This window comes from Mustela lutreola, chromosome 10 (assembly GCF_030435805.1).
Source record: "Mustela lutreola isolate mMusLut2 chromosome 10, mMusLut2.pri, whole genome shotgun sequence".
Classification (NCBI taxonomy): domain Eukaryota; kingdom Metazoa; phylum Chordata; class Mammalia; order Carnivora; family Mustelidae; genus Mustela; species Mustela lutreola.
Window position 1 is genome coordinate 24646914 of NC_081299.1, and position 23900 is coordinate 24670813.

Sequence of the window (23900 nt, forward strand, 5' to 3'; positions counted from 1 at the left end):
AACCACTAGGGGTCGCCTTTCCCTAGTAAGAGCCAAGTTCTGGGCGCTCACATCCGCACTGACCCTAAGAAAATAATCCCCCACCGGCACAAAGAGCCTCAAAGAGGAGCTTTGTGGCATTGTTCATAACAAAAACCCAGTGGACTTTTGTGGTCCATCTAACACTCGAGAATTGGTTAAATGATGGTACATTCATATGACCTCCTTGTGAGGTCATTCCCAGGGTCTGTTGCGTAAAACAGGTTATAAAACATGTATAGCCTTATCATATTTATAATAAAAAACTGTGTTTGAGCCTTATCATATTTATAATAAAAAACTGTGTTTGTATAGAAAAAGAATTAAAGGAGCTACTCCAAAAAGCTAACAGTTATTAACAATCTGGATGATAGAATTAAGGGTGATTTTGATCTTTGTTCTTATATTTTCTGTGAAAAACGTGTCCTTTAACAGATTGTTCACTTATGAAAGAAAGATATACATCAGGGCTTCTAGAGCCTGAGTACCAACTATTACGTTAAAACACCTCTTCCCGGGGCACCTGGGTGGATCAGTGGGTTGACCCTCTGCCTTCAGCTCAGGTCATGATCCCAGGGTCCTGGGATTGAGCCCTGCATCAGGCTCTCTGCTCAGCAGGGAGCCTGCTTCCCCCTCTCTCTCTGCCTGCCTCTCTGCCTACTTGTGATCTCTCTCCGTCAAATAAACAAATAAAATAAAATTAAAAAAAAAAAAGAGAACACCTTTTCCCAATTTGGGAGTGTTAAGGAAGCTGATTGACACAAGCGTAAGGGTCTTGACCCTGCTCCGTCTGCATCCTGCCTTCCCGGCCACCTGTCCGCAGTCACCAGTTTGGGCCTTAGCAGCTGCCAAATGCTTCTTTCTGAAATCAAAGAAGCTTTCAAGGAATAGACTTGAAGCTATAGCAAGTCCTCAGTATGTAAATCCCACATTTCACACATGTCATTGTTCCCCATCCCTGTCCCACCAGATTGCTTCTGTGATCAACTCAGCCTTGGACCTGTACTTCCCAGAGGGCTGTGGCGTGGACATCCTTGCCAGGCTGGGGCGCTACTACGTGACTTCGGCTTTCACCTTGGCTGTCAGCATCATCGCCAAGAAGGAGGTTCTTCTGGACCAGCCTGTAAGGGAGGGTAGGTTCCAGGTGGGCAGCAGAGCCCCATTTTTTCCCGAAGCTAGGGACAGTGGCTGGCTGAGCAAGATCTAGTTTTAGGGCTTGGAGAGTCTGGAGGATGGATCCTTGCCTTAGGGAAACTTATATCCACTCTTACCCCCTCAAGATGCTTGGTGTCAGTTTTTCCTATGTATGTTTATACTTTATGAAGATTGAGGTCAAAACAACATTAGGGAGAACAGATAGTTTATTAACCAATTGTACAGGTGAGAAAACTGAGAGCCAAAGAGAATATAAGTGAATTGCTTAACAGTAAAAAGCAAAGCCTGCATTCGACCCCATGTCTGTCTGCTCTCTAAAGGACAGGTTCTTACTCATCCTACTGCTGCTTATAACATAAGGAAAATAATTAATGACAACCTATAATTGTCTAAGCCGACTTTATAGATGACAGAACATAGGCCTGGAGAGGTTGAGTCACTCGCCCAAAGTCACAGAGCTGGTAGAGTCAATGCCTGGATCCAAGTTCAGGCTGGGCTGACTCAGGGTTCTCTGCCCACACTGCAACGTCGGCACTCTTTCCTGCCCTTCCAGAGAGATCAGTCCCTCCAGCAGCCCCTTGAGTGAGTGGGATCAGAGGCTCTGATCTTGGGGCTTCTCCTTCTGCTCCGGGGTCCCAGGCAGGAGAGCTGAGGTCTGTGTGTCTTCCCCTGAGAATCCATTGGGAGGGGTGGTGGGCCCCAGGTAGAATGTCTTGTGTGTGTGTGTGTGTGCAGAGATGACATTCTTCTGGCTTCCTTTATAAATCTGGCTCATTACCTTATCTGGTCCAGCCAGGAGACCTGCTTTCTCATTTCTGCCCCATATCATATGCCTCTGAGTGAGCAGCTTAACCTCTTGGGGTCTCGAGCTTGGGTGGGCTGCTCTTCGGCCTTTGCTGGGGCGTCCAGGGGCTCAGCTGCAGGCCAGAAGTGTGTCTGTGCAGGGGTGCCCAGCTGCAGGGGTGAGGCTGCATCACATGAACCTTGTGTCTGTCATAGGAGGCAGCAGGACCCACCCCAGAGCTGAGGAAGGGGCAGCCTTTGGGCTTCAGTTACCCATCATCCTTGCTGAGCCGCCCACTGTGCCAGCACCCCACTCCCGCCCCCTCACACTGCTGCCTGTGCTGCCCCTGACCCCTGCCCTCCCCACAGAGGAAAGTGGTTCCATCCCCAAGACCATCGTGTACCACCTCAGTGAGGGCGTGTATGGGATCTTCAACTCAGTCCTGTTTGACAACACCTGCCCTACCCCCATCCTGCAGAAGGTGAGCCTACCCCAACGTGGGCCTGTTTTCAATTGTGTGTGTATGTGTGTGTTTAAATAACATTCTGGGGGGTGTTTTTATCTAATTTTTAAAAAGTAACACATATTCATTGTGGAAAATGGCAGGATGATGAAGATCACCCAATCCCACCATGTAGAGATAGACTCTTGGAACATTAGATTTCTTCTTAGTCTTTAAAAAAATGTACTCTGTTTTCAGAAATAAAGTTGGATTGTGTTCTTTTGTAACTGCTGTTTTTCCACTTGTTATGGGGTATAGCTCTTTCCATGCCATTAGTTTACCTTTGGCAACTTGCATTTTGAAGACTACGTAGTATTTTAACCCATCTAACCTATGGTGGGTTTGCTGTTTTGAGTGTTGTTGAGCACATCTTGACATCCATCTCTGGTCAAGCCCTAGAGTGAATTTCTAGAAGCTAAAAGAAACAGTTCATCATTGATGGGTTTTTCCAGGGTGACCAGGGAACAGGCATGGACAGAGAGGGGAAAGACTATCAGACACACTGTTGTATTTTCACATCTACAGGCCTTTGTGTGGCCCTTTTTCTGGAAGGGAACTTCAGTGTCTAGAGGGACCTAGACCATCGTGAGCGCTCGGTGTGTTTTTGTTTGTCTCTCTTTTTCCATTCTGTCTCGTTTTTTAAGACCCACTCAAGTGTCAGCTCCTCTGTGTAGCCTTTCCTGCCCCTTATCTGTCACAGGCAGAAGGAGCCCCCCCACCGCAATGCCTACGTCCACGTGCCCATGCCACGACTTGAGTATATCCTCATTCCAGAGCTGGGTTGTTCAATGTGATTTCCTCTAGCTAGTCTGAGTAAGCCTCCCTGATGTGCTCAGGAATTCAGTTTTCCCCCGTGATATGCTAGCCCAGCCTGCATTCTTGTGGTTTCCCACATCCTACTGCACTGAGAAAGGACAAGGCTGGCCTAGGCCAGCCACGCCCCAAGTCACACAGCAGGCAGCAGCTGCTTCCCAGGTCCTGACCCCCTCCAGACCCCATCTGCCTTCCAGTACCCCTCTTCCTGTCGCAAGCCGTCCGTGACCCACGCCCCATTCCCTTCATCAGTAACTCAGATGAGCAGGACTGTGGGCCCAGCTCATTACCACACCCCCCCCCCCCCATCCAGGGTCTCTATTTTGATGAATCTCTGGTTGATATTCCTGCCTTGGGCCCCAGAATGTTACTGACCTGCTTTGTGATCAGTCCTGTTTTCCTCTGGATGCTACTGAAGTTTCTTCCTTGGGGCTTGTTAACCACTTACCAGGTCCAGCCCTGTGACCAGATCCAGGGTGGGGCCCCTGACTGGTGGTGGAGACAGATGACCACACACTCAGTAAATGAGCTACTGTTGTGTTGGGCGTGTGTCAGAGGGACCCGGCCTGCCTGCAGTGAGATCTGCACCTCCTTCCCCAAGGAAGGTCCCCTTCATGAGTCTCGGTGGCAGGTCTGCATCCCTGCTCTTCGTTCCCCAGGACTTTGTGTTTGGACGCCAGGCACAGAAAGTCCTCTTAAACATAATCAGTCCTTGGTTCAAAGTATACTTCTTATTACTGGAGCCCACCTGGCTCTTTTTTGTTTGTTTTCTTTCTTTCTTTTTAAAAACTCAAGAAACATTTGAGTATTCTCGTTATGCAAAGCCCCTTCCTGAGGCCTGCACAGAACAGTAGGTGAGACAGAATTGTCTGCACTTTGAAAATGCTGTCCTGCTGGGCACGGGAGTGTGTGCCTGTGTGTGTGTGTGTCTGTATGCGTGTGTGTGTGTGTGTGTGTGTGTATGTTTTTGTGTGTGTGTGTGCATGCAAGTGGTGAGCAGTATACAGGCTTCAACAGTGTTGTGAGAAAAGCACAGAAAGGTACAGAACAAGTGTTATTGGAATTTTTTCAAAATGATTTTAGTATATTGGGGTACCTGGGTGGCTCAGTGGGTTAAGCCTCTGCCTTCGACTCAGGTCATGATCTCAGGGTCCTGCGTTCGAGCCCCGCATTGGGCTCTCTGCTCAACAGGGAGCCTGCTTCCCCCTGCCCCCCACCTGCCTCTCTGCCTACTTGTTATTTCTCTTTCTCTCTGTTAAATAAATAAATAAAATATCTTAAAAAAATTTATTTTAATACATATCTTTAAAAGGAAAGGACTTCAGAAAAGTCATGATACCATTATCAAATTAAAAATAAACAATATCCGGGACACCTGGGTGGCTCAGTTGGTTAAGCAGCTGCCTTTGCCTCAGGTCATGATCCCAGCGTCTTGGGATCGAGTCCCACATCGGGCTCCTTGCTCGGCAGGGAGCCTGCTTCTCCCTCTGCCTCTGCCTGCCATTCTGTCTGCCTGTACTCGCTCTCCCCCCCCCCCCGCCGATAAATAAATAAAATCTTAAAAAAAAATAAACAATATCCCGAATCATCCTGCCTCATAAATGGTTTTTCTAGTTGACTTGCTGAAAGCAGCAGCCAAAAAAAGTCCATATACTGCATTTGGTCCAATGTCTCTCCTTAACCTATTGGTTTCCCCAAACTCACTCCTGGTTTGTTTGTTTTTTGTTTTAATTATTTGTTGATGAAACTGAGTTGTTGGTCCTAAAGTTTCTTGCATTCTGGATTTTCCTGATTGGCGGATTCCCTGGATTTCCCTCTGGTGTTATCGACTATGTTGTTCTGTGCCCTGTATTTATTTCTTTGAAACTAGGTAGTTCAATTTCATGGTTTCAGGTGGATTCCTAATCAGTTTTAGGGTAAAAACATTTCCTGGGAGGACTTGTCTTTCTTTTTAGTGAAATAACCATTCTTACATTATTTATTCTTTTTCTGCCACATTCCTTTTGTCTCTTCCCATGGAAAGTACCCACTGTTTTGACTCAACTGCTACCATTTTTTCCATATGGCTTTTTTCTTTTTTGATATAGTTTTTTTTTCCCTATTGTGGTAAGAACATTTAACATAAAATCTCCTCTTGTAACAGATGGTTAAGTGTATGATGCATTACTATTATCTGTAGGCACACATGGTATAGCAGATCTCTAGAACTTGTTCATCTTGTGGAGCTGAGATTGTATGTCCATTGATTATTGACTTCCCAGTTCCCCCTTCCATCAGCCCCTGGCACCCACACTTCTAGTCTTTGTTCCACAAGTTTGACTGTTCAATACCTCAAATAAACCAAGTGTGCAGTGTGTGTCCTTCTGTGACTCGCTCATTTCAGTTAGCATTGTGTCCTCCATGTTCATTCACTGCAGCTGTGAATGCTGCAGTATTTCCTCCTTTGATAAGGCGGATAATATTCCATTGTAAGGATAGACTGCATTTTATCCATTGTAAGGATAGACTCCATTCATCCATCCTCAGACATTCAGGTCTTGGCAGCGGTTGACAGTGCAGCGATGAATATGGGACTGCTAATCCCTCCTAGAGATCCTGATTTCAGTTCTTCTGGATAAATACCCAGCAGTAGGATGGCTTGATCATACTGAATTTTTTGATAAGCACCATCCTGTTTTCCAGGAAGCGTCTGCATCATGAGGCATTCCTTCCAGCGGCATAACAGCGTTCCAGTGTCTCCATGACCTTGTCAACACCAGTTGTCTTTTGTTTTTTGATAACAGCCTTCCTAACAGGTGTGGGGTGACATTTCCTTGTGGTTTCGACTTGTGTTTCTTTTATGACTAATGACATCCAGGCTCTGGTCATGAGCTGGTTTGCCGTTCATCTGGCTTCTTTCACATTTTGTCACATCAAAGCTTATTCCTCAACGTATTATAATTTATTTTATTTTACTTTGCAAAAAGGATGTTATGATGTATGCAACATTTTTGGACTTCTTGAAAAGTGTACTGTCGCAGTCTAAGCTGCGTCACTGCTGCTGTGTGTCCCTAAGGCCCACACCGTGGGTGAGCATGCTGCGGCCAGTCTGTTTGCTCTTCCTCTCCAGGCGCTGGACTGTTTCTAGGTCTTCGCTACTGTGAGATCTACTCTGAATACTCTTGTTTGTGACTCTGTGGAGTTGCTGGGTATAGATAGGGCACCTGATTGTTCTGCCTCATGAGATCATGCCAGATGGTTTTCCAAAGTGGTGGTACTGCTTGGTGATCCCCCACCAAGAGGCTGGGTAGATCCGCGTATTCCCCAGCGCTCGGCATCGTCAGACTTTCAACATTCTCCCAGTGGAATGGATGTGAAATGGTTTCTCCTGTCTTGATGTGCATGTCCCTGATTACTAATGAAGTTGGATATCTCTGTGTGTATTTATTGGACACACATATTTTCTCTTCTGTCAGAGACTTTGTGACCTTCCCTTCAGTGTCTGCTCTTTGCATCTGAACCTCTCCAGCCAGTGGACTGCACTTGCTACCCTTGCTCCCTTGGCACTCACTCCCTCTTTGAACCTTTCCAGTGGAATATAGATTGGGCAGCTGTACAGAAGATGCTTTTGAAAGTTCCTTGCACGTGGCCAGCCCAGGGGTGGCACTTCTGTCTTCAGCAGCTGATCTTTCTCCACCTTCTTGTTCTCGGCTTTGCCTCCTCCTCGGTCATTCCCACCTTCGCTCTCCAGCACTTTCCCACACTCCCCTGAATGTTGACTCTCAGACCTCCATTCTCAATCTTCTTCTCTGCCTACGTGAATTTCCTAGGTGAGTTCTTCCAGACCGAGGTTTTCAATATCTTCAATGGTCTCATCATTTTCAAATTTATATCTCTAGTCTGGACTGTTCCCCTGAGCTCCAGACTTGTGTATCCCTCTACCCACTTGCCATTTCTGCTGGATATTTCACAGGCACTCAAATTTAACTTGTTCGGAAATGAACTCTTGATATTCAACCCAAACTTCTTCCTTCCCGAAGTTTTCTCCTAGGAAACCACTGCCAGCCAACCAACTGTTCAAGTGGTAACACTTTGGTGGTATTCTTGATTCTTGCTTTCTTCTCTTCCCACAGGCAGTTCACCTGCAATTTTTCAGTCCAATTCCAAAATACACTTGGAATCCATCTAATTTCTTCCCCGCCACCAGGGCAGAGTGCAAGCTGCCATCACCCCACTTCCTAGGCTAGTGTAGCACTCTTACTGGTCTTCTCACCCTGACTCCTGCTTCCTACTATCTAATTTCCACACTGTAGACAAAGTGATTTTTTTAAAAGAGATTTTATTTATTTATTTGACACAGAGAGCGAGCAAGAGAGAGTGAGAGAACATGCACAAGTAGGCAGAGCAGCAGGCAAAGGGAGAGGGAGAAGCAGGCTCCCCGCTGAGCAAAGAGCCTGATGCGGGACTTGATTCCAGGGCCCTGGGATCATGACCTGAGCTGAAGGCAGGCACTTAACCAACTGAGCCCCCTAGGTGTCCCCAATGTGATTTTTTTAAGTACCCAAAGATCATCTCTCTTTTCTTCTTAAAACTTTTGGTGGCTCCCTGTTACTCTCAGAATAGAATCCAGGCTCCTCACCCTGGCTGGCAGGGCTCCTGCCCATGTCTTTAGCTGCATCAGTCCCCACTGAGCCCCTCACTCACCTGCTCCAGTCCCAGTGACCTCCTTTCTGCTCCTGGAACAACTAAGCTCCTTCAGACTTAGGAACTATTGTATTCACCTGCCCGAACACTCTTCCCCTTGCTCCTGAGATGACTTCCTTACTCTCCTCTGGTATGTCTCAGGTTGGATGTCACCTCTTTGGGGAAACCTTTCCTGATGGCTCATTCTCAAGGGCGTTTGCTCCTCACTATCAGATAATACTGTCACCTTGTTTATTATCTTCGTAATGCATCAGAATCTGTAATTATTCCTATTGGGTTTTGTTTCCTTGCTTATCATCTGCCTTCCCCGCTAGTGCACAGGCTCTGTGGGTGTGGCCACATTGTCTACTCGTTACCTTTGAATTCCTAGCACCTGGCGCAGTGCCTGGCACATAGTAGGTGTTCGATAACTACTTGTTGAATGAAGGATGAATGAATGCGTCATTCACTATACTGGGAGCCCCTTGAGGGCAGAAATTGTTTCCGCAGTACAGGGCCTGGCACATAGTAGATGCTCTATGTTGGAATGGAATCAGTCTTTAAAAATTATGGGAGTGGGGCGCCTGGGTGGCTCAGTCGGTTGGGCACTTGCCTTCGGCTCAGGTCATGGTCTCGGGGTCCTGGGATCGAGCCCCTCATTGGGTCCCCTGCTTGGTGGGAGTCTGCTTCTCCTTCTCCTCCCCACTCATGCCCTCTCTGTCTGTCTCTCTTTCAAATAAATAAAATCTTAAAAAAAAATTATGGGAGCAACTTAAATTTAAAGGAACAAAGGAGGGAGAAGCTCTGCAGTCCTCTACCCTAATTTATTCATAATGTCACCCCTCTTCCATGAGACACACCAAGTGGCATGTGGCTGTGAGCCTCACGCTTAGTGGTGGCGGCTGAAGCCACCATGCACTTCCTGTAGCACATGCTGTACAAAGCACTTTATGTGGCGTTACCCACGTAATCTTTATAACACTTCTACATGGGGGATACTGTTATCAGACCCATTTTACAGGTGAGAAAACTGAGGCATGGGGGGTGAAGCAACTTACTCAAAGTCCCAGCTTTATAAAGGGTATTAATCACAGCTAATAAAGAGTAGAATTTTTATACTGCAGACTGTGAGGTGCCTGGGGGTAGGGTGCATAGCCTCTTTGGTTTTGATTAGCTGGGTGTCACCAGAGAACAAGCTCTTCGCTACTTTCCTATGAAATTGTTGCCTCCAGATAAAATCTTCTCACCACCGGGCATTTGGACATTGCTGATTTTTTTTTTGAAAATTTATTTATTTATTGGAGGGAGGAGGGGGAAGGGCAGAGGAAAAGGGGAAGGGAAGCAGACTCCCTGCTGGGTGCAGAGCCTGATGTGGGGTTCGATCCCACAACGCTGAGATCATGACCTGAGCTGAAACCCAGAGTTGGTCGCTCAGCTGACTGAGTCATTCAGGCGCTCCGGCCATTGCTAATATTTGGTTATGTTCATTCATGTGTCCATGAGTCATACCTCTGCCTAGGATGCACTTTATGAGTCTCTGTGTGGCTGATTCAAGTTACACAATGAAAGTGGGTTCCCTTAAAAAAACTGTTTTATGATGAGCCCCTAGAATAGGATTACCAGGTAAACAGATAGGAGCCTTTTTAGGTCTCTTCATACATATCGCCAGATTGTTTTCCTCAAAGCTTGGCCCAGTCTATACCGTTAGCAGCTGCACTCATTTCATAATAAGCTCACTATCCGTGCATGCTGTGACTTTCTCTGGTTGGCTAATTTATCTGAAATGGTATATATCTCAGTATTTCTTTCATTTCTGTCTTCTTGACAAGGATAAAGCATTTTATTGTTTTATTTCCTTTGTTGTCAATATCTTTTTATATTCTCCACTTACCTAATTTGGAGTTTTTTCTTACAAGTGAAGATGAACTTGCATATGCATATGTGTGGGTTTTTCATATAGTATTTGACATAAGTAGCTTTTTCATCAGTCTGTTGGTTTTATTCGAGTTTTGTGATTCTTTGTTTTTCCTTCCTAGAAGTTTCAGCATACTCTCATGTGTCTTAACTAAGTGCTCTGCAATTAATAGGGAGGGAATTTGTTCCTCTGCACCTTTTGTGCTCTGCGGGTTACAGACCGCCTTTATGTTATACATATGTTTTCCATTGTAGAAATAGAAAGTGTTGTGCTCGCTTTGGCAGCACATGTACTAGAATTGGAACGATACAGAGAAGATCAGCATGGCCCTGTGCAAGGAGGACATGCAGATCTGTCAAGTGTCCCATAAATTAAAAGAGAGAGAGAGAGAGAGAATGTTTATTGAGGAAAATCTAGTACAGACAGCCATATAAGGAGGTCCCTGAATCCCACCATTCAGAGATGATTATTGTTAAAAGTTACTTTGATTCCTTTTTTTTTTAAGTGTCATAGTACGCACTGTTTTTAATTTTAAAAAAATGTATATTGGGAGATGTGTTTTTCTTTAAATACTGATATATTAGGTGGACTTTTTAATGTATAAACACTTTAAATGTTCATTGAGTGGTCTAAAATGTCATATACTTAGGGTTAAAGATACAATTTAGTAACTGTGTATTGGCACCTCTTCAATGCAGGGTAGAGTGGGGTGTGGGGAGGGACCCAGATGGGGCAAGTACCCTGGGAATTTTATAAGAATCTTGGGAACCAAAATTCAGGATACAAGCTTCCATCACTCCACTCTGTCCGGATCCCTTCTCTCTGTTGACAGGGTTGGGCTTTCTTAATTGCTATTGTATTTTATTCTAGTGATTTGTGGTTACAAAGTGTGACTCTGTCTTGTGTATTGTAATAGCATTTGTCAAGCGTGGATCTGGTTAGTTCTTAAGAATTCTTAAGAAATGATCTCTAATGCTTTTTGTTTTACTACTGCTTTGCCGTACTGTACACTAGTTTTATTTATTTCATCTCTTGTCTTTATCCTGTCCTTTTGATATTTTTTTTCTTTGTTCAGCCTATTCCATAGTGTTTTGGCAATAGCTTTGTGCTGTGTTTAGAAAACTGGTGGGGTGCCTTCTATTTCCAGCAATGTGGTGGTCCAGATACTCTGAACAGCCTCCCCACTGACAACAAAGAAAACTGCATCCTGACTTACAAGAAAGCGGGGGATCCTTCAGAGGTCAAAATTAAGTGAAAGCAGGCATCTCCACTTAGAGTAAAAGCCAGCCTATTCTCCACCCACTAGCCAGAGGGATTCTTTTAAAATGTAAGTCAAATCATATCAGGTTTTATTGAAACTGCCCCAAACCCTGTGCTGGCTCCCGTCTCACTCAAATTAAAGCCAAAGTCCTCCAAGAGCTTCTAAGGCCCTTTGGGATCAGCCCCTGTCTCGTCTCAGATTCTCTCCCTCACCACAGTCCCTCCTGCTCATCCCATCACAGTCTTGGCAGCCTCCCTGCAATTCCTCGAGCTCCCCCAGGCACGTTCCTGCCTTAGCACCTTTGCACCAGCTTTTCCTTCTGCCTGGATCACATTTCTTCCAGGTACCACACAGGGTCACTCCTTGACCTCCTTTGCATCTTTGCCTGAAGGTCAACTTCTCAGTGAGGCTTTATGCTTTATTTAATCCTGCCACCTGCCCCTCCCCCTGCTCTTTTCTTTCTTTTATTCAATACCATTTGTTATCTCCTAATTTACTATATAACTTCTTTATTTTATTTACCTCCCTCCTGATGGACTGTAAATATGATGAGGACAAGGACTTTGTCTACTTTGTTCATTAGTGTATCCCACACATGTAAAATTATGACTATTCAAATATGTGGTAAATGAATTCATTAACTCAGAGAGAAAACCTAACTCTGGAACTGGCTTTCTCTCTGGGAGTGTATGTTGAACCCTTGTGGCATTGATCTTTAGTTTTGATAGCTGCGTGGGTTCCTAGGGGCTCAGTCAGGATGGAGACTCTGATAGGATCCCTTGCAGTAAGCTGGGAACCACCCCCAAAGGTCCAACATCAGTGTAAGGATAAACCAGAAAAACACCTACCCCACAGAAGAGAACAGCAAAAAAACACATGTCTTTGGAATCTTGATAGTGGTTGGAAGAGGGCACAAAACTGAGACTTTACAGCCCTAAGCTAACCTTTTCTTGGGTTTGTTGCCCAAATTTATATTAATTGTGTTGTTTGAAAAACCTCAAGGCTAGAATGTATTATATCTTGCAGAAGCAAACACGTCCATCTGGAGTGGAAATCTTTAGCCTAGACTTTTAAGAATTCTCACAAATAAAGAGCCAAAGTACATGAATTAGCAGTCAAAAATCACAAAACACAAAGAAACAGGTCACCATTGAGGGAAAGCCAGCAGAAGTAATAAACAACAGAACCAGACCTGAAATTATTTCACGTATTAGAATTCTCAGGTGTTAAAGATAAAATAGAATGTTTACAATGTTTAAAGAAATAAGGAATTGTGACAAAGGGATACTTGTGTGGCTTAGTTGGTTGGGCCTCCAACTCTTGATTTCAGTTTAGGTCATGATTTCAGGGTCATGGGATCAGCTCTTCATTGAGCTCTGCATTGGGCTCCACACCCAGTGTGGAGTCTGCTTAAAACTCTTTCTCCCTCTCCTTCTGCCCCTGCTCCCCCACTGTGCTCTCTCTTATTTTAGTATATGTACTGCTGAAATGAGCATGTGTGCTCTCTCTTAAAAGAAAAGAAAGTGTGAACAAAGAATAAGCAAATATAAAAATATGAACTAGCAGATTTTTTTAAGTGGGCTCCATGCCAACATGGGGCCTCAACTCATAACTCTGAGATCAAGACCTGAGCTGAGATCAAGAGTTGGCTGCTTAAATAGCTGAACTACCCAGGTGCCTCTCCAGCAGACTTTTTAAAAAAAGATCTTATTTATTTATTTATTTATTTATTTGACAGAGAGAGAGAGACATACACAATGAGAGAGGGAACACAAGCAGGAGGAGTGGGAGAGGGAGATGCAGTCTTCTCGCTGAGCAGGGACCCCAATGCAGGGCTCAATCCTGGACCCTGGGATCATGACCTGAGCCAAAGCAGATGCTTAACGACTGAGTACCCAGGTGCCCCACCAGCAAATTTTTAAAAGGATTAAATAGAACTCCTAAAAATAAAAATATATGAAAATTGAAATAGTGCACAGAGTAAGCAAGCTATTAGAGACAGTTAAAGAGAGAATTAGAGAATGGGAAGATAGAGCTGAAGAACTGATGTCAGTGTAGCACAAAGACAGGGAGATAAAAAATAAGAAAGGCACAGGAAGTGGCAGACAGAATAAGCACACATCAGACACAATGTCTAATTATAGTTTCAGGGGAGATTGCATGAGGATACAGAAACCCTACCAGTAATCTGAACAGGATTTCAGTATAAAGAATTTCAGTATAAAGAATTGTCAACTTTAAAAATGGTTAATTACTAAAAGGGGCAAAAGCAGTTACTGCTGTTAGTAAGAAAGAGTTAACAAGGAAGCAACTTGGAGGAGGGCTCCTCCCTCCAAGGCTGAGGTTGAAACCTTTGAAGAAAGGCCATGACCATCACAGAGACACACAGCCTATCAGTGGCAAAGAAACTTGTCTAAGGGTGCCCACCACAACTGGATCATAGGGGTGGTTTGCTTCTGAGTGGAGGGGAAGCTTGCTGGAGGGTTCAAGATTCAGTTCAAGGCTGAACTGAGGTGAAGGCTGCCAGACTCTCCTATGCTGAGCCATGGAGGCCACACAGAAAGCAGCAGGCTAAAGAGAGAAAGTCTCTTCTTCCTGATATGCCTTACGGTGTCCTTCTAGCAACCTCTGTTGACAAAGCCTAACACAGAGCTACCTGGCAAAGAATGTTCAGCTCTAGTACTACAAAGCAAGACAAAGAAGGGTGGATAGGGGACTGAGAGGCCAAAAGTTAGTAACTGGCAGAAAGTCAATACAATGGGAGAGAGGAAGACATGTCTTCCGATTTAGGAAACCCAACAAATCCCACACTTAGACAAATAATAGTAAAACTGAATACTGAAGACAAAAAGAAAATCTTATAACTAGTGAGGGAAATGAGACAAATAGACTACCTATTGAAGAATGACAGACTTAGAGCTTTTCTCTATAACAGTGGAAAGTGGGAGATACTGGAATAGCAGCTTTAAATACCAACCTAGAATTTTGTATCCAGCAAAATTGTTTTTCAAGAATGAGTATGAAATATAGGCATTTTCAGACAAGCAAAGAGCGAGAGACAAAGCTTCACTAACAGAAATTCTAAATGATATATTTCAGTCATAAGGAAAATGACTCCAGAAGGATGGTCTGTGTTGCAAGAAGAAATGGTGACCAAAGATAGCTAAATATGTGGGTGTATCTAAAGGATCATTGACTGTCACCACTTCCACCACCAATAACATTTAATTCGTGGGGTTAAAAACAGTATTCAGGGGCACCTGGGTGGCTCAGTCATTAAGTGTCTGCCTTTGGCTCAGGTCATGATCCTGGGATCCTGGGATCCGGCCCACGTTGGGCTCCTTGCTCAGTGGGGAGACTCTTTCCTCTTCCTCTTCCTGTGCCTGCCACTCCCCCAGCTTATGCTGTCTCTCAAATAAATAATAAATAGATAATATAATGGATAATAAATTTTATATATTAGAAATATATATCTATAGAAGTAGATGATATAATTGCCAACATTGAAGGTAATTAAAATGGTTTAGTTTAGACACCAGCATTTAAAAAATAGACAAGAAATATAGTTGAAAGCACAGGAAACCCCCATATATATCTGGAAACTTGATTTTCAACAGGGCTTGCAAAACAGACCATTGGGGATTGTTTAATATATAATGTTGGGGCACCTGATTGTCCAAATGCAAAAAATGAAATTGAATCCCCATCTCAATGCATGTGTGAATATAAATCCCAGAAATCCATATAGGAGAATATCTGTTTGACCCTGAAACAGGGAAGAAGAGTAAAGAATCTCTTACAAACCAAAAAAGGAAAAGACTGATATTTGTCTACATTAAAACGAAGCACTTCTGTTCACCTGTTAGTGAAAGGAAAGAGGCAATCAGACCCTGGGAGGAAATATGCAAACACATGTACAACTGGATAAGGAATCAGTACACAGAATTTATGAAGGATTCTCTTTTTTAAAAGATATATTTTTTTATTTGAGAGAGAGAGTGCGCACACACACAGGAGGAGAGTGCGAGGGCGGAGCAGACTCCCAGAAGAGCAGAAAGCCCGAAGTGGGACTCAATCCCAGAACCCTGAGATCATGACCTGAGCCAAAAGCTCAGATACTCAACTGACTGAGCCACCCAGGAGCCCCTCTATGAAGGATTCTTACACAAGAATCTTAAGAAAATAAGAAGAAAAGCAGGAAAAAATAGAAAGCAATAGAAACATAGACAAAAGGCTTTAATAGGCAGTTCACAGAAGAGGAAATCCAAATAGAAACTGAAAAAGTGCTCAACCTCTCTGGTAATCAAGGAAACACAAATTCAAATGAAAAGGAGACATCATTTTCTACTGACTAGATTAGAAAAAAATTAAAGGCATGACAATATCAAGAGCTGGTGAGGGTATAGAGTAGTTGGATCTCTTAGACACTGACAGGTGTTTCTATTTTGGGAAACCAGTTAGCATTATTCATATAAAGTTAGACATGTGTGTACCCTACCTTCCAGCAAGTTCTTAGATATGTGTTGTAAAGAAACATTTGGCATGCGTATTTGAGGAAATACACAAGAGTGTTCACAGGAGAAATTTTTTTAGTATAAAACATTGGAGTCAACATTAACATTTGTTGGCAGGGTAATAGATAAATAAATTACGGTGTATTCCATATAATGAATTTGATGCAGCATATTGTGAATTATGGCTACATATTTCAGTTGGATGAATCTTGGGAATGTGCATTTCAACAGTAAAAAAAAGCAAGTTGCAGAGATTACGTACTCTATGGTTTCATTTTACATAAATTTCAGAAGTGTACTAAATACTGTGCCAAACAGAACAGGAGAGTAATGAAAACAAAATCCAGGATAACGGGTACCTCTGGAAGGGTTAGGGAAGTAGCATGTCACTGGGGTGGGGTCACATGGGGGTTTCAAAGATCTTGGAAATTTTATATTTATTTAGCTGGTGGTGGGTACACATATTCTTTTTTTTTTTTTTTTAAAGATTTTATTTATTTATTTGACAGACAGAGATCACAAGTAGGCAGAGAGGCAGGCAGAGAGAGAGGAGGAAGCAGGCTCCCTGCTGAGCAGAAAGCCTGATGCGGGACTCGATCCCAGGACGCTGGGATCATGACCTGAGTCCAAAGCAGAGGCTTAACCCACTGAGCCACCCACATTCCCTACACAGATATTCAATTGATTGTTATTCTTTATATCTTACATGTACAAAATTTTTTGTAGGAATTAAATATTTAACAAAAATTGAGTCTGTCATTATTACTTATTATATTCTTTGATAGGCTCACATTTATTCTTTTATCATGCCACTTCTAACATTCAGAAAAATATCTTGGGGATTTTAATTAGTGGTAGCCTACTTAATCTATTTCTTAAATTGGAGAGCATTCTCTTTTTTGCTTTATTAACGTTTTCCAGCTAGGAGAGGTAGAGCTCTTGTATTTTATTTCTCTCATTAAGGTTTTATTATTCTCTCTGAATAAGTTATTGTGGCTCAAGTACATCCAAGAATTTAATAACATAATGCTTTCATTACTATTGTGAGTGGAAACATTTCCCTGTGTTTCTGAGCTGAGACAATGACTTGCATGCTGAGACACTGATTTCCCCCCCAAACTACCCATTCCCTTTGGATTTTCCAGGTAGGCAAACAAGTCATCTGCATTTTATATATATTTTTTACTTCCTATATATTATATTTTTCATTTCTTTCCCCCCCTCCCCCAGTAGCTATTGCCCAAAGAAACATGATATATAACGTAGGAATGGTGACAGAAAGCATCAGACTTGGGTCAGAAGTCTGGCTTGTCAAGTCAAAAGTCTTGGCCAGAAGTCTGGCTCGAGTCCTGGCTTTTCCATATAGCAGCCGAGTAACTTTAGGCAAGTTAACTTAATCTCCCTGAACCTGTTTCTCCCGTTTCTTCATCAGGAAAATGAAAGGTTGAACTCAATTACTAAGGTTGGTTCTGGTTCTGAAATGAGGCCATTCTAATGAATTTCCATTAAGTTGGACTCGCTCTTTACCTTAAATAGTCTCTCTGCATTGCAGGGTTTGACTTTGTCTGTAGTTTTAATCAAGAATAGATGCTATAGGCTACAGAATATTACCTTCACACATACTGAGAAAATGAGATTTGAATTGTAGATTCCTCTTTTCCATATTATGATGAAGCCAGTGGTGGCCTGGCTCACATTGTTCCTGTCTTCCAGAGAGAGGTAAATTGTCTATATTGTTCCACATAGAGGAAAATCACTGAAGGTGATTCTTTGGCTACGAGGGCAGATTGGGTTAGTTATGGTTTCATTTTAGATTTTCCTGTATGTTCACGAGTTAAATTCTGACCATATGTTTTTGTTCTTTTCCCCCCTTTGTATGTGCTGCCTTTGTTCATTCCATTTTTTTGTTTTTAAAATATTCTTGTGCTCTTTATGTAGAATAGAGATTATTGATTTATTCTTTAAAAGTTGGGGAGTTACTTAAGGACTCCATCAGGGCCAGAAGATATTTTAAATGTTTGGCCTTGTTTCTTGTGTGGATCCACTAATTTATTGGGACTCTTTGAGGAGGGCACCCAGTTGGGTGCAGCTGGATGGCCCCTTGCCTGGGACCACTTGGAGTTCTGCTACTAACTCCCTCCAGAACCTATAAAAGGTCACTTCCGTTCTCTGACTTTTCTCATCTGTAAAATGGGGACTGCAGCTGCCGCCCAGATGGGGTGTGAGGCAATGGTGGGGGTGCTCTGTAAACTCCCTGTCCTCTCTCTGGGAGGGGCCTGATAGATTGGGCAGCTTGTATTTTGACAGGTGTTTGTCCGTTTCCACTCAGTTTCCAGACTCATAAAAAGAGCTAAGACTTAACAAGCCTGTTGCCACATGCCTTTAGAATATTTATTTTGCAGATTTTTTTTTTTTTTTTTTTTTGGTTTCCTTTTTTCTTAAAGACAGGGGAGGGGGAGGAGACAAAGATGTATTTATTTATTTATGTCAGAGACAGAGTGCACACAAGCAGGGGGAGTGACAGGCAGAGGGAGAAGCAGGTTCCCCCCCCACCCCCCGAGTAAGGAGCCCAATAGGGGCTTGATCCCAGGACCCTGCGATCCAGACCTGAACTGAAGGCAGAAGTTTAACTGACTGAGCCATCCAGGCATCCCAAGGCGGGGCTTGAAGTAGCAAAAGGGTAGCTTTGCATTATTTCCTGTGAAGTTAAATTTTTTTTATTTATGTCACTAATAAGAAGAGAACTCTTATTGTAACACAAGGGTGTCTTTTCTTCTTTATTGTGAAAAAAACTTTGGAACCTCTTTTCTCAGGATCCTCATGGATTCATTTATATAGTATTTCCTCCCAAAAGCTTTAAAAGTTAGCTTAATGCTTTTTAAGAAGTGGAGCTAAGGGAAATAATTCAGAGCAACTGAGATTAATTTTACTTAGTAACAGGAATCTCATAAACAAGAATGTTAAGTTATATGAACAAGGATATATTTGTTTCCCTTTTCTAGAATATATACTTCCTGGCTCCAAGATTGAAGCCTGGCACATAGTAGGTGCTCAAAAAGTATTTATTGAATGACTCAATCAATGAATATGGATAGCTTGAATTTTTGACTTTAATATGTGCATGCTTTTCTTTACTAATGAGACTAATGGCTTATTAGCTTTTTATCATATACATGAATATTATTTCTGCTTATGCAACCTGTGGCTTTTCTTTCTCAATTTTACTCACTCCTGCGGCTGGCTATGGTATTGTAATACTTTTTGTTTTTCCCCTGTTGGTCTTCTCCACTACCTCCTTCTAGACTCTTCAGAGGGCTTCTATTAATCTCTTCTTCCTTTCTTCCTCCCTCCCCTTTTTTTCTTTTTTTCTTCTGGTTCTTTTTCTCATCACTCACATATTTCCTATTCATTCATTCATTCATTTAAAAGGTATTATTCATAAAAGCACCTACTCTATGCCAGACTGCTAGGAATGGGGGAGATGGGGGGGTGAACGAGATGGTCATGATCTTTGGGGTCATGGAATTTAGAGTCTGACAGGGAAGACAGGCCTGAGCAGATACATTTCACAAATACCTAATTATAAATTATGACAAATGCTATAAAGGCTAAGCTTGTTGGTGGGGGGGGGGCATGGAGCCTTAGGAAAGGCTTTCATGAAGCTGTTGTAGCTGAGATCTAAAGGAAACTTAGGAGTTGGCAGGGTTGGGGCCTCAGGGAAGAGCAGGGGGAGGGTTGGGGTGGGGGGAAGGGAAGCGAGGTTTCCCTAGGAGCCCAGAGCAACTGGCTTAATGGAACATGGTAGAGCAGCGAGGAGGAGAGGACTCCAGGGCACAGTCAGGGCTTTCTCATATCCGTCTTTCAGTCAGGACTCCTCCTCTAGGACCTGCCTGGCAGAATCTCACACTGTGACAAATTGCACTGGTTGTCCGCAAATGGTCTGTGTTACAGATTGCTTTTCTGCATTTTTAAGTCATCTAAGAAAAAAAATTTTAATTTTATGTAATTTGTAGTTCCGTCTTTGGGCAAGTCACATAACCTCTTAGAGCCTCGGTTTTCCTGAAATGGGAGGAATTTTGTCTACCCCTTGGGGTCCTCTGTGACCTCTGCTGGGTCACCCTGTGATTACCTGTTGGAGGCCCATCTTCCTCCCCAGACTGAGAGCTGAGGGTGGGAGAAGGTCGAACTCACCTGTGTTCTTCTGGCTCCCGCGCCAGGGCCTGGCATGGAATGAAGGCATCTGGGAGGCCTTCACAGAAGAGGAAGCCCCAGGGCTGGGCCCGGAGGCCACGCTGAATTTGAGGGAGGAGGAAGGGCTGGAGAGATGTGGACAGACCCCAGGTCTGGAAAGTGGCAGATAGGTCAGTGAGGACCAAAGCAGAGAGGAAGTAATGATAACAACGATAATGATGGCGCTGTCTCACTGGGCCCTTGTCGTGTGCCAGACACTGGTCTAAACGCCCTACACACACTCATTTATCCTTTCAGGGACCCTATGAGTTAGGTACTATAATTATTTCCATTTTACAAAGGAGCATACCGAGGTTCGGAGGGATTAAGTACCTTGCCCAAGATCACATACCTAGTAAGTGTTGGAGCCTGCATTGAAGACCAGGCATTGTGGCTTCAGAATGACAATGAATGCAGAGGAGGAGGAGGGGCTTAAACGCCAGGCTAGAAGCCCCTTCAGTCTTTATTGTACTCGTTAGGGGAGCCATGGAAAGCTTTTGAGGGAGGGAGTGCTCAGGCTGTGCTCAGGGTGCTGAGGAAAGCTGAACGTGACTGTGCCTCTCTCCTGCAGAAATCATCCGCGGATCAGCCCCTGTACAGCAGCAGCCTGTGGGGCCCTGTGGCCGACGGCCAGGACTGCGTGGCTGAGGGCCTGTGGCTGCCGCAACTACACGTAGGGGACTGGCTGGTCTTTGAGAACATGGGCGCCTACACCGTGGGCATGGCTTCCCTCCTTGGGGGGACCCAGACCTGCCGAGTCACCTATGCCATGTCCCGGGTGGCCTGGTAAGGGGGCCCTGCTGAGAAGGCAGTAGGGGAAGAGAAGGGAGCAGGTGGGGAACGAGAAATCTGAGATCTGAGACTGGTTTTCATGTAATCCAGTTTGACGAGTACTCTTGGCTATTGATTCCAAGTGAGGCCTGCGCTTGGCACCTGGCCGTGGCCATGAAGGAGACAGAGCTTCCCTTGAGCAGCTCAGCACCCTGTGAGAGACACAGAGCAGCAGACGGGCCTCCTGATAATACGGGGGCCGGGGGTGGGGGGCGCTGAGGTTGGGCTGTGGAACCGGAGAGCCCTCCCTGATGCCCAGACTGACCTCCCAGAGGAAGGAAGATATGGGAGTCAGCCGGCAGGAGGCAGTAGGGGGCTCCGGGCAGAAGGAGCACAGAGTGAGTACGCTGCCTTCAAGAAACCACCTGAAGTTGGTTGTGGCTGGAGAGGGAGCAGGGCTGGATCTGCGAAGGGCCTTGAAGGCCGAGTGAAGGGCTTTGAGTTGTGGGAATCATGGACTGATAGAAGCGAGGGACAGACGTGGTCTGGTTTGGATTTTAGAAAGGGCACTCTGGCTCCTGGGGGCAATAAGAGGGGACGGGGGCAGACGTGGATTGAGCAGACTAGCTGGGAGGCTGTTCTGTGGCCTGGGAAAGACTTGCCTGCTGACTGAGCCTCCTCAGGAAATGCACACCACACTCCCCCTGCTTGCCTGACTGGACCGGTGCTGGGATCCAGTGAGGCAAGAGGGGCACGAGCCCTACAGAAGTCACGTTTGTTGAACCCTCCCGTCAGGCCTCTCCTCTCCACTGCACAGAATCAGTGCTATCACAAAGAGGGAGGTGTGGTCAGTGGTGAGGGGACTGCTGTGGGGATGGGGAGGGACAGAGCAGTCACAGGGCCTTCCATGCCGGGCCTCAGCCTGTGCTCTGGAGGACATGCTGGATGTTGGAGCACCCCACCCCCCAACAGTGTTACCAACCCCCAGCCCTCACGGGGCTCAGTCTCAATGGCACATTTCATTCATCCAGTCAACAGACCTTTGTTGTATCTGCTCCCCCCAGGGACAGAGGTTTGGGTCAGTGCAGCGGTTGTGACATCAGGGGTATTGTGACAAGGTTTGAAAACTGAAAAAGCCAACCACACAGGGCTCCTTATCCCGTCTCTGCTCCATCAGAGCAAACACTGGGAGATGGGGTGCAGGAAATCCCTTTATTCATTGCTAGAAACAAAACATTTTTATGTATTAAACTGGCTGTGCCAGAAAGTATCAAAGGAGCCCCGCCCAGACATCCTGCTTTAGAGCCTGGCTCTGTGCCGAGTCCCAGGGCAGTGAGAGCACTCGAGCCGGCGTGGTGACCTGCGCACACAGACGCTATTGCAGAAGCAGGAAGGTCACTTGGGAGCGAGGGACAGCAGGGTGGCGGGGTGGTCAGGGCTAGGAGTTAGCCAGGTGCGGGAAGGCAGATGGGGGGGGTTGGTGGTCCGGGCTGAGATGTGGGGGTTTGAGTCCAGTGCCGTCAAAGAACTGAGAATAGTTGCATGTGGCTGGAGTGGCCTGTGCAGAAGACTGGATGGCGAAGGACCCTGGAAGCCCAGGTTGGACTTGATCTCAAAGGCAGTAGGGAGTCTGTCATGGATGCCTTTTAAGAAACTGGACCAACCCATTCTGAGAAATAAGGAGATAGACAGAAGGGACTTGGCTGGGGAGCCTCCTGCTGGAAAGAAGAGCTGGGCCACTGACTTCCTGTTGAAGTGAACATGTCAGCGTAGAGGGAGGCCTCCCTGGGAGCCTGGGCTGGACAGGGCCTGAGAGCGGAGCTGCTGGTGGCTCAAGGGTAGGAATGAGCCTCCTGGAGAACTGAACTGTCTGGAGGAGGCAGGAGCAGACCGTCTAGAGATGGTGGTGGCCCTGGGAGGTGGGTACCCACCAGGAGGTTCAGAAGCTGGGCTCGGCAGGGATGGATTGGGCAAGGAACAAGATTCCGGACTTGCGGCTGAGCAGCTGGTCAGACGGTGGGGCCATTTATCAACCTGGGTAGGTAGGTTTGTAGTTGTTTTTGAGGGGGGCCGGAGATGATTTTTTTTTTTAAAGTCCTAAGCCTGGGGTATAAGGAGTGTGGGATTTGGACTGAGAGTTGTGTTGAAGTTCTCCCACTTTCTAGGGATGTGACCTTATGCAGGTCACTTCTCTCCCGGCCTCAATTTCCTCATTGGTAAAATGGGGATGATAATGCTGCCCTTACGCAGTTTGGGGGAGGACACAACTAGATGCTCTAAGAAAGGTGCCTGGCACACAATGTGTGGCCTGTAGTAAGTACCCAGTAAATGTGGGTCCCATTTCCCTTGTGGAGGTGGGCCACAGGGGAGAAGAGAGCGCTGGGGGAAGAAGTCAGCAGACCCACCCCCATTCCTGCCTGAGGCTGGGCTCTCTGGGGCCAGGGGGGAGCCCTATATACAGAGGGGGGCTGGCTCTTTTGATGCCGGGGTCTTCTCAGGAGCTCCTGGCCTGTGGGGCCCCATGCTGGCTGCCTCCAGTGCCCCCTCTCTCACCCACAGGGAAGCGCTTCGAGGGCAGCTGCTGCCTACAGAGCAGGATGAGGACACCGAGGGCATGTGCAAGCCTCTGTCCTGTGGCTGGGAGATCACAGACACCTTGTGCGTGGGCCCTGTCTTCACCCCGGCGAGCATCATGTGAGCGGACCCCGTTTCCCCCCCCCAGAGAACTCCAGCGGGGCTGCAGAGATGCCTCTGGGAGACGTGAGGAAAGCAGCAAGCAGGGACACCCTCTGGCCAGGACTCTGGTGCTCGCTCTGCTTCCCCCCACGCTCCGCCTGTAGTGTTTCTGCCCTGTAAATAGGACCAGTCTTACACTCGCTGTAGTTCAAGTATGCAACATAAATCCTGTCCCTTCCAGCTGTGTCTGCCTCCTCTGCAGCGCACGGGGCCTGGTCAGCCAGGTGTGGGGTGTTCTAGGGGTCTCCCTTGGTCTCCTTCCCACCTTTGTAAATATGAAGCAAATAAATATTTAGGTTTTTTTTTTAATACTCCAGTGGAATCTAGCAGCTCAATTCACAAAGCAGCCTGGGCAAGACTTTCGCACCCAATACATATGACCCCATGCCCTCTGCTTCAGTCCTGACCCAGCAGTGGTGTGGGCATCTCCCGTGGCACCGGCTTCTCTGACTCACCTCTGTGCTCTGCAGCGGCTGCCATGCCTGGGGTCATGAGGAAGAGTGAGGTGTCAGGGCTTGAGGCGGGGGTCAGAGCTGCCG

General features: G+C 45.5%; 1 protein-coding gene and 1 non-coding gene across 14 annotated transcripts in view; both read left to right on the top strand.

The window, feature by feature from the left end:
• AZIN2 (antizyme inhibitor 2) overlaps nt 1–23672 on the top strand; it is a 47434-nt gene extending 23762 nt beyond the window's left edge. For 7 of the 13 annotated variants that reach the window (XM_059136350.1, XM_059136348.1, XM_059136358.1 and 4 more), the window contains 4 exons: nt 989–1151; nt 2326–2438; nt 20426–20640; nt 23185–23470. In XM_059136350.1, the coding sequence (XP_058992333.1) occupies nt 989–1151; nt 2326–2438; nt 20426–20640; nt 23185–23323 (630 nt within the window). In that variant the 3' untranslated portion in view covers nt 23324–23470. Of the gene's footprint in view, nt 1–988; nt 1163–2325; nt 2439–10996; nt 11120–20425; nt 20641–23184 lie in introns of those variants that run through there. The other 6 variants (XR_009345146.1, XM_059136352.1, XM_059136354.1 and 3 more) reach the window with 6 other exon arrangements.
• LOC131810630 (U6 spliceosomal RNA) lies at nt 10118–10223 on the top strand. Its single transcript, XR_009345632.1, has one exon. It is a non-coding gene; the product is annotated as a U6 spliceosomal RNA (small nuclear RNA).
• Nucleotides 23673–23900: the final 228 nt, after the last annotated feature.